At 43.4% G+C, this 11,204-nt stretch overlaps 2 protein-coding genes across 2 annotated transcripts in view; one reads left to right on the top strand and one right to left on the bottom strand.

The window, feature by feature from the left end:
• Positions 1 to 4,786: 4,786 nt before the first annotated feature.
• Positions 4,787 to 11,204, top strand: part of idh1 (isocitrate dehydrogenase (NADP(+)) 1) — a 183,374-nt gene continuing 176,956 nt past the window's right edge. The window contains exon 1 of the mRNA XM_084023434.1: positions 4,787 to 4,796. The gene's annotated coding sequence lies outside the window, so the exon portion shown is untranslated. The remainder of the gene's footprint in view (positions 4,797 to 11,204) is intronic.
• Positions 5,435 to 11,175, bottom strand: dnajb11 (DnaJ heat shock protein family (Hsp40) member B11). The gene is made up of 10 exons (XM_084023436.1): positions 10,981 to 11,175; positions 10,407 to 10,563; positions 9,452 to 9,549; positions 8,309 to 8,441; positions 7,312 to 7,454; positions 6,851 to 6,933; positions 6,706 to 6,763; positions 6,485 to 6,596; positions 6,213 to 6,372; positions 5,435 to 5,747 (listed from the first exon to the last, which is right to left on the bottom strand). The coding sequence occupies exons 1-10, from the start codon at positions 11,052 to 11,054 to the stop codon at positions 5,683 to 5,685; spliced, it is 1,083 nt and encodes a 360-aa protein (XP_083879562.1). The 5' UTR covers positions 11,055 to 11,175; the 3' UTR covers positions 5,435 to 5,682.

The raw sequence follows: 11,204 nt of genomic DNA, 5'->3' as shown, positions 1-11,204 counted from the left end.
TTCATGCCTATTAGCGAGAAGGATCCACTCACGGTGATTATTTTCCTGTGGGTTCTGTCTCATTCATGTGATCATCCTCTCCGACCTCTACCCTCGAACAAGCCTCCATCTCTCTCTGTCTCTTCTCCTTCACGGCTGAGTGCTTTGGTCCAGGCTCAGGAGGCAGAGGCGGCTGTGAATGCGGGCCCAAACCTGGCCCAGCCTGCCCAGCGTCAGGCTAAGTGCCTTTGACAGCCCACCGCACAGTTATTAACTGTGATCCGCCACCACGGGGCCTGGGCAACCCCGCGCCGAGGGGAGGGTCCACCAGAGGGCTCTGCTAACACAAAGACCGCTTTCACCTCTCTCACAGTCTCCTCTGCACACCACCATGTACCCTCCTGACCCCCCCTCCCCTACACACACCCCGCTAATACATATTTACATCATTTCATAAACTGTACCGTTTTTCTAATATGGTCCTATTCATGTGTCCCTGGAACTGCTGGGAAGCGGCTCTGCCAAGCGCCCCGGGCCCCCTGACACCGAGGGGATGAATAAAAATACTTTTTTTTTTTGTCAAGGACAACTAACGTTCTTTTATGAAGGCTTACCGGAGGGCACATGCATATACAGTAACACACAGCCGAGGCATGTACAGCGCTGCCTCGTCGGCTTTATGTTGCCTATGGAATGCTGTCCATACACTTGTGGCTTTCATCCATATAGGTGGTCTGCAGCACTGTTTGTCCTGCGCTCGCCCTCCAGTATCCCAGCCACCCCTTTTTTTTTTTCTTCCTCAGGATGTGGGAGACCGGAGAGCCATCAGCCCCTTCAAACAACAACACAACATGGGTCATTAGATGACAAAATTGGGAGAGAGATAAATAAATGTTAGTGAGGGGGAGGACAGAGAAAGAGAGAGAGAGAGAGTCACACACACACAAGGAGAGAGAGAGTGAGATAATGACAGTTGACTATGTTTAGCCCCCAGAAAGGCATTGGGATAAACAGCAGCTCGTCCTAGCTAACAGGAGGGCTTTAAGTCGCTGGATTGAAAACCCCCAAAGCCACTTTTTCCTGCCCACATTGGCCATAATGAGAGCCCCACCATTCAATTGTTGAATAGTTGAGGCTTTTCCCTTTGAGGTGACTGGCTTTAATATAGCAACACGACATACACAGTGGAGCAATGGACGTCCCCAGCAGCGTTCAAAGCTGTGGCGGGATAAGGATACGGCTGACAGGCATTATTCCTTACAAAAGCTGCCCTTTGTTTGCTTTATGCTCAGATCCCACAAATTGCAGGCTTTGTCCATCAACATTTCTTATTTTGGGCGGTCTGTTTTTTTTTTTTTTTCTCTCTCCCTTCCTCGCCCCCATCTCTCTTCTGCTGTCCTCCCGGGACTTTGTCTTGTGTTGGTGCTTCATGGCATTGATAACTACACACACATTGAAAACATGTCAGATCAGATGACTTGTTGAATCCGTCCTCTGCAGCGGCTCGAAGGGAAGGAGGTTACTTGTCATTCTGTGTCCTGCTCGGCTCAGAGATGAACAATTCCAGACCAGAATTTCAATATCTTTGCAAAGGCAACATTTCCTACATTCTATACTCCTTATTAAATATCTCTTTCATTATAGAAGATCTGCAGTGCCTTTCACATACATTAATGTGGAAGCAAAGAAACATCTAATGATTTGATTTGTTTTCTTGGGGAAATTGAAAGATAATTTAGTTTGGCTTCTAAAAAAAAAAAAAAAAAAGAATCACCAGTTATCAGTTATTTAAACGAGGGAAAACTGATCAAACCATCTCCCAATTGTGGCCAAGAAATATTTGATTGAGTATACTTCACAGGCTTAGAATTAATAAATCAGTCCTGAGCAGGTTTCCTTAACAAACACAATCTTTATACGTGAAATGGACTTTCTCATCAGTCTTCCATCCTCATTGGATCCATTGGTTAATCTCCCTGCAGACTTCTAGCAATTTATTTTGTTTCAAATAATACGACAAGATAACAAAATGCTGTCCAGCGCTGAATCATCATTTCGGGGAAGCGACTGCAACGTCTCTATGGTGTGCTCTGAGTAATGCTGCCGTGTTGTTTCGGGGTTGTACTCTTTACAAACCCTGCATTTGTCAGGTCAGGCACCATTAACCGAGCACACTGCCGAGTCAGAGCAGGTCAAAATACCCATTGGCGCCACCACACACACACACACGCGCGCGCGCGCGCGCGCGCGCACACTCACACACACTCACACACACACACCCACACACACACACCACACACACACACACACACACACACACACACACACACACACACACACACACACACACACACACACACACACACACACACACACGCACACACAGATTGCTCAATTAGCCCTCCTTTAGCCTGTGCCTCTCTTAACCCTGCAGCTATAGCTTATAAGTCATTACACTCAGGGTCAAGTGTGATCCCGGTGCTTATCTGCATCAACAACTGGCAAGTGCAGGCGTTCTCTTGCACGCACACACACACACACACACACACACACACACATACACACACACTGCACGCACACACACTCAAACTCTGCAGACCTCTGGTGAGTGTTGCGGGTAATAAAAAGTGATTTAGGGAGAGATGCGATTGAAGAAGCAATGCTGCCCTCATGTGCTCCACCATTGGTAATTACAAGTGGTTGAATGATATTATTTGTGGACGATTGTTAAATCCCCAACTCAGCCTGGCCTCTCCTCTCAGAACCACATCTCACAGACACACACACAGTCTCCTCGCACGCTGTTTCTCACTCGTCCACAAGCTAACTTATACGAGCTGAATCCAAAACTTGGAAATGCGGGCTACATCTCTTGGACCATGTTGTGTGTTTGTGTGATGAATAATACATGAGACATAAGTGCTGAGAGATGGCCCCGGCCCTATTGGGGTGTCACAGCTGAGAGGTGAAACGGTAAGATGTTTTATCAGCCGGGTCACAAAGCTTCTCTCCTCGCTGGAGTCTTCAGTCTGAAAATGACTCCGGGATGTTGTGGTGGTCCGGGGAGGAAACTCCCTTCACCACAGCCCTGCTATCTCTGTGGGAGTCCATTATACACACAGACTGGCCACACACACACACACACACACACACACACACACACACACACACACACACACACACACACACACACACACACACACGTTGTATGCACAATATGCACACATGCAATATCTATCGTGGGAGATTATCTCTCTCTCTCAAACCCACACTCACACACACACACACACACACACACACACACACACACACACACACACACACACAGTCTGTGACATGAACACTGGTGGGAAGATGTGTACACCATTCACCACAGTATAAAGCTACCATCATGAATGTGATTCCGTGGACATCCCCTGCTCCACCCATGCAGACAGACTCCCCGACAGCCTTCCACCCACACGGTGTGGAGTGTGTGTGTGTGTGTGGGTTGTGCCTGATGTCTATGACACTGAACCACTTGTGTTCAGATGGCAGTTGTTACTGTAAAGCAGACCGCTGTGGGGTCACGGGGTCAGGACGTTAGGGGTCGTCCTACGTCACATGGACCCCACACACACACACACACACACACACACACACACACACACACACACACACACACACACACACACACACACACACACACACACACACACACACACACACACACGCCTTTGTACACTTAGACTTGTTCCGACCCTCACTGACATGACACATTCTCGAGCTCCGTGCCTTAAAGCTGCCTCAATTAATATTTCATAAACGCTCCATGATGTTGAACGACTAGTTAACTGACTGTTTGCTGCTGGCTGGGTAGCTCACAAGGGGCTTATCGGAGCGGCTGAATCAGCACAGTGCTGAACGGCGGTTATGTAAATAATCACAGTGAAGCTCCAATTACAACGAAGAGGGAGAGCAACTTCATTCTCTGCTCAGGTAGATATTATTCTACTCTTTAGGCAGCAAATCGTTGTTTGAATGTCTCATAGAGCAGCTGGTGGAAAACAAAACAGACCTAAGACGAGTTATTGGTCCCTCCTGTCAGGTAGCCAGAAACTCAACTCTCTGCTTCTGCTGGACATGTAAGTAGGCATTTAACTAAAACTCTATACGGCTTACAGGTTTACAGCTTATTGTATTTCCCCCAGGTGGACAAAACACATACATGAATGCAGGTTGAACCAATACTACTATACCAAACCCCAATAAGAGTCTTACCAGCCAAAAAGTCTACACTTTACAAAACTGTTCTCATTTTGAAGGTCCAATGATGAACTCAGTCCTAAGAAATATAAAGATACAAAAGCATACACTGATGCATGTTTTCATCTCAATTAAAAGAAGTCATTTCCCTTATAAATCTACTCCAACACAAGTCAAACATTGTAGTTTGAAGTGTCTTTCTTTGGGTGAAACATTTGCTGATTGTTACAAATAGTTGAATTTAAGCAATAATAAAAGAAAGTTAGACAAATAGATTGCCTATTGATTAGAAGAGGAGTTTTTGGGGGTCCGAGTTTGACATCTCAGGTAGCTCTTTCTATTTCAACCCGATTACTCACTAACGGCCAACCAACTAGACTCTGATGTCCTCTGCTGGTAAATCTGGGGTATGACATCTCATCAGAATTTGTAGAAATCTTTATTTTTACCAGTCAGTCAAAAATACAGAATCCCCATAAGGCCATGACACTCGCATAACATTGGGAGACCGCGTTGCAGTTGATAGTAAAAACGGAGTGGAATCCTGAAATCACATTTTAAACCAAACCTTGGTCAGGAACAGCGGTTCCCGACAGGGATGCTGATAGTTTATGGTCTGAGGTCCCTTTGATTTAGAGGTGTTAGGGCCGGTGTCACAGGTGTGTGAAACAAAAACGTTCTTACAGTGGTGCTGGAGGATGTGCAACCTGCCCCCATTCGTCCAAAATAATTAATCTTCACCGTTTAATTAAAGAGGTCAACTCTCACAGTGAACCTGGGGGCTGTAAAATGCAGACAGCCGTTCTGTTGAGACGTGTAAACTGAAGTAAGAGTCAACATAAATTAGAATAAACTTAAACGCAACAAAACAGGTCAACTTTGTTCTTTCCTATTTACAAAGTATAATTGAGTGACCAGAACAAAAAAAAGAAAAAGAAACTTTCATCAGTCAAAAGGCGAAGCTGTTACAATCATAAAACTAATAAAAGATGTCTTGAACGCAGGTTGAAAGTTGTTCAAAAAGGTTCTTCTTCAGCAGCTCATCCTTCAGCGAACGTAGTGGGCCGTACCCTGGAAGGTACAGGGTCGACACATTGGTAGACAGTGTTCGTTTAACTTGAGAGGAATAAGTGATTTAGCTTTTTTAAAATGAACAAAAAGGGCCTTATTTCAATATAATTTGTGGGCAAAAAAGAACGTACAAAGACGAGGCATCCTTTCCATTTATACCGTTCAAATAAAACACCTGCAATTGTGCCACTTCTGTCAAAATGTAGAACATTAAAAACAAATTGGGTTCAAGCCATCCTGAGAACAATCTGAAAATAATAAATACACCCTGGCCAGAATTATGGAGCACAGTCCTGTTGATTGGAGGTGTGTGTGTGTGTGTGTGTGTGTGTGTGTGTGTGTGTGTGTGAGACAGATCACTCAGTCCAGGCTGTGTCTGTTGGTGTGTTAATATCCTTGTAATCCATTATAAATCTTCTGCACAGAGCCCTGCTTCAGAAGACCCCGAATACCTGCAACAGAAGGATAACAAACCATTTTTTTTAAATAAATGAAAAATAAATGAGTTTTTTTTTTTTTTTTACCCCAAATATCAGATAAACACAAAATGTGAAATGATTCTATGCTACTGATGTGACCATGTCTCCCAGACTCTCTACACCCAATGACATAATCAGAGGAAAAATACACTCCCCCTCCCTGGCAGTGACGGTAATGACACTGTGGTTGCTGCTTATGTCACCCAAGCACACCAGAAACTTTTCATGGATGCTTCTTAAGATTTTCCACCATTGTCCTAGCTGCTCTATCGCTATGATCTCTCCCCCATTGCCGACCTGAAAAACAGCCAATTGCTTCACTATTTTAAAAACACTGACATGGACACATTTCCCAGAAAGGTATTTCAGAGAGTTACAAAGAGCTACACCTGTGCCCACATGCCCCGGCACGTCCTTTAACACGTCCTTCATTCTCACCATCTTTCTGCTGGTCGTCGAGCTGCGTCTGAGGAAACTCCACATCGAAGGTGATGATGAGGGAACCTCGGATGTTGATGTTGTCAAAGTTCGGCAGGCCCTCTCCTTTCTTCCACATTCGAGCACCAGGCTTGGTGATCTTGTCTCTCACTATATGGACCTGTTAGGCAAAGACAGACAACCATTCCATATCACCTGACTAAAACTAACTTTACAGAGATCAGTCACAGTGAATAAAAACATGATGGTTAAAATACCAGGTATGTACACACCTTGTGTCCATCCAGATGTACGACGTCCATCTCAAAGCCCACCAGAGCCTCCACCAGGGAGATGGTGACGTTGGTGTACAGGTCATCTCCTCTGCGTTCAAACAGAGGGTGTCTAAAAAGAAAAGCACCACACGTTAGTCCGAACATTCTTCGAGAAAAGTATTTGCCAAAAGGTATTGTTGCAAAATCACAGACACACAGTCAATACTGCTTATTCATACTTCAATACTTTGATGCGGAAACGCAGATCGCCAGGTTCTCCGTCGATGTGCGGTTCCCCTGTGGTGACATATGAAGATGTTAATAACAGGTCAAATTTGACAAACACCACACAGATCGTTTACAACAAGCTTTGGGTATATTTGCCTTCTCCAATGAAGGGGTACTCCATTTCATCTCGGACTCCTTGTTCGATTTCCACCTCCAAGGTTCTCTCTTCATTTACCAGCCTGTGGGTCAAAATACAAGATGTTGGGATATTTTCCTAAACGTGATTACATCTGTAACATACACTCAGTTGCTAGTTTACTGGTACCCCTTGCCAAAACTAATGCAAACTAATGCAAACTCTCCTGCAACAATTCCTAAAGTTACAAAGGTTACATTTTTGTTGAGACTTTCTTAGAGTGTTCAACTGTATCATACAGTCAAATTGAAAAAAGCTCTCTAAAAAGTGTTGATTATCTCTTAGAGGCACCGTAATGATCCATGAGTCCAGATCCAAGTTGTGAAGTCAATGATTTTGATGTCATGTTGTTATACATTGGGCAATAAAACACTTTTTGTTTGTGATTGGCTTGTAGATGACGGTGGAAGCAATGACTTACTTAACGTTGGGACACTCATCGCACACCATCTCCTGGGTCATCTGGAAGCGGCCCGGTCCGAGCTGCGTCGTCCTCATCTCCTGTCTGCAGTTACACTTCCTCTTGCCGGGGGCTTCTTTGGCTATCGGCTTGTTGCGTACAACCTGTGCAGCAAAGACGGGAGTAAATGGCACACGAGCAGTAAGTGTGCAGGACGTTGAAGCGCCCTATCATCCGCATGCCAAATTATCTTTTTTTTTTTTTTTTAAACAGCCATTGGTAGTTGCACAGCTTGCTTTACGGTAGTATTAATTGACTTATCCCCCCCCCCATCCGTGAAAACCTGCCCTAATCTCCCTCTGATTGGTTAGTACCCATTGCCTTCATGGAAAATGTGTTAGTTTTATTCCTGATGAACACGATTGGTGGAAGGTCTTAATGAGTGCAGTCTCCTTGTATAGTGCCCTCATATATAATTACATTGTCCTGATTATGGCAGATATCACATGTTTTTAACATTGCTGAGCATGTTTCCTGTGTGGGTGGAATCAAAATACAGACCAGTTGAATATTTAAATGTGGATGTGGTGTCATAATTAAACTTAATGTTGACATGGCACACTGATTAACAACAACATTTTTAAATGGCACAGCAAAAAGGTTGCCGACCCCTGATCGACTCCCTGATAGAACAACATTGTGGCCATCATAAATCAAGGTCAACGTGAGTGGGTAGGGTAGTGTCTGTAACACTCTACACCTATCCTATTCAAATGTTGTCTGTAATGCATTTCATGATGAACATAATGAAGGCCACAAGCTCAAATTCTTTGGTCTAAACAATAAAGTTATTCTAAATGATACAAGTGTGGGCTTTTGGCCTCTGCGAAGCTTTGTTTGACAACTTAAATAGTCCCAATGTCTGTCAATCAAACTCAGTTGTGACCAATTCCACTTTGTGTTTCAAACATGGATGAGTGCAGGTTGTTGATTTAGACAGCAGGATAGTCCTCCTCACCTCCACAAAGTTCCCAGAGTACACCTCTTCAAGCATGACCTCTAGGTCTAGTATGATGTCATTTCCTCTGGGGATGTTCCTGTCCTGCTGCTGTCGGTTGCCTCCAAACATGAACCCGAAGTCCCCAAAGAAGCTACAGAAGGAGGACAGAACCAGAGGAAACTTTTTTAGAAGTAAAAAACACAATTTAATCTGGGATTTCATTTAGCATCAATCTGCACATATGTATTAAAACATTTGGCTTCCAACAATTGCATGGTTGTACATTTAGCATCCATGTTTTTTAAAAAGTGCAGGCTCGGAAATGCACTCAAATTATAAATAGTATCACTTTGAAGGCCATTTCTGCTGGTTTTTTGCAAGGCTAACTGAATCTTGACTCATTTTAATGAGATGAAACATTTTTTTCAATTTCCCTCAAATGTATTAAAACTAAAGTAAGTAAAGCAGTATTTGTCTTGAAATGTAGGGAGGAAAAGTAAAAAGTTGTAAGAAAAACAAATACTCAAGTAAAGTACAGATACCTAAAAATTATTTGTATCAGTATTTCCTTCCCACCTCTGGATACATGTGATAATCTTGTTGTTTTAGTTCAATTTATCTTGCTCAAAAGTGAAAACATATCTTCAGAATCAGTGTCACACTGACACATGGTGTGACCCATGTCAAAGTCAAAGTCAAATGTATTTACATAGCACAATATCAAACACTGTTCAAAAACAAAATAAAATAAAATAAATAAAATTTAAACTAAAATTAGATCAAATGTATCACTTTATAATCCACAATGTCAACTGATTTGTTATTAACTATGTATTTGTTTTAAAAAAGAAGCTCCAGTGTAAACTTTTCCCCATAAGGCCGGTGGGTATCCAGATTAACCAAGCCATTTTTTTTAAGTGGGGGGAACACATTGCATTTTAATTTTTCAATGCCATCAGCACTTCATACAAAGTTTTATTTACCCAACGATATCAGGACCGAGGAAGAACATGTGGGTAAATATGACCAAATGAGAAATAATCTTTGAACTGGCCCTTTAAGTGGACCTGACTGAACTTACATTAGCCATGTAGCTGCCTACAATGAAGTATGCAGTTGGCTTTTAGTTCTGTTAAAGCCACCTGAGTTAATGGAACCAACCTGGAGAAGATGTCGTTGTGTGAGCTGTGGTGACCCTCTTTGAGTCCATCTTCGCCGTATGCATCATACTGTTTCCTCTTCTCCTCATCTGAGAGCACCTACAAATACACAGCCTGTCAGTCACAGAACCAACTCTCCATCTTTTTAAATACACATTTCAGAAGACACGTGGAACCAATAACAATCACCTTTTCAGTACAATATAATCCAAATCGACCATTACAGAATACAATCTCAAACACCACCAACATCTTAACTGAACGTGTACATTAGAATATTCACAAGAGCAGTGTTTTTTGTTTTACACCAAGTCGAAATAAGATCGGCAGAGAAATATATTTATCTAGACGGAATATATTGTGCAGCAGTTGCAGTACAAACGGTACAGTGTGCAATTGTAAAGAGGCACATACAAATTAGAAATAAAAAGGTGCAAGTATAAATACATCAACAGACAGCTATGCAAAGTATTCTGATATTGTATATCGATATGTGTAATAAAGTGCCATATAGTTATGAATACAGCATTGTATGTTAATACAGAGTTGTTTTTGTGATATTGTGTCAACTGTGAAAATTCGCTACTAACACACCTGCAGATCTTATCTGAATCCACTCCGATTCATCCACGTCTGGCTTTCCTGAATGCCAGCTGTGCTAAACGACAGCCAATCAGCGGCAGCCACACGGTTTAGTCGACCAATCACAGTGACCGTGCCGTTTCCAACAACAACCAAATAGCTAGCGTACAAAAGACTTTTGTATCGGTGCCTCAGGTTCTTCCGCACACAATCGTATACTTCCAAAAGCCATCTACAATTTCAGTCTACCTGTTTCCTGGCCGTTATGCAAATAAACCACCAGTTGAATAGAATGATTGTACCCTGCCTCTCTCCAGCTTCCACGGGCATCAAGCACATAACCACAGCTAACGGTGTATGTAACTCTAACCCACCTCATAAGCTGCTCCCAAGTCCGCAAATTTGTCTTGAGCTTTGGGGTCGTCCTGGTTTCTGTCGGGGTGTAACTGAAGAGCCAGCTTTCTGTAGGCCTTTTTGATGTCCCTGATTGATGCACTCTTTGTCACCCCCAAGATCGCATAGAAATCTCGCCTACAAAAGAGAGGGGGAGTAATAACAGTTCATTTTAAGGCACATAAAGACCAACATGTACAAGACAATAACGTATGTAGTGACATAACACCGTTGTTACGTTTATAGGATGAATGATGATGATAAACAGCTAGTGAGCTACGAGCACCGAGGAGGAAGCCGGTGCTACGCTGCTGCGAAGGCTAGCTCCTAGCTAACTAAGCTAGATAGCCATTCAAAACAAGACAACTACAGTCCTGAATGTATAACAAGCTGGATAACAAGACACAAAGAGACATGAATTAGCATTGTAGCTCAGCGCTTGAGCCTACTCCAGTGCACTCCACACATGTAGAGCTGGTCTGGACCAATCACAGTGAAACATGTGTACCACCTGGCGATGCTTTCTCACCGCTGTGTGCGCACGGACCGACTTACCCCGCAAGCACCGCCGTGATAACATAAAGAAGCAGGCAGCACACGTTGCAGAGATTCATCCCTTTGGTAGCCATTGATCGCAGGTGTGTCTAAAATGAATTAACTTAGCAAAAGAACAGCCGGCTCTTGAAGGTTGGATCCCGGCTGCCAGTCACAAGCCTCCTTCCTCCTGTCAGAGAGAGCCCGCCCACTGGACTCGGACGTCTCAGGCAAAACCCCGCCCA

This window comes from Eutrigla gurnardus (assembly GCF_963514095.1).
Source record: "Eutrigla gurnardus genome assembly, chromosome: 12".
Classification (NCBI taxonomy): Eukaryota; Metazoa; Chordata; class Actinopteri; order Perciformes; family Triglidae; genus Eutrigla; species Eutrigla gurnardus.
This window is presented reverse-complemented; position numbering and strand designations above follow the sequence as displayed.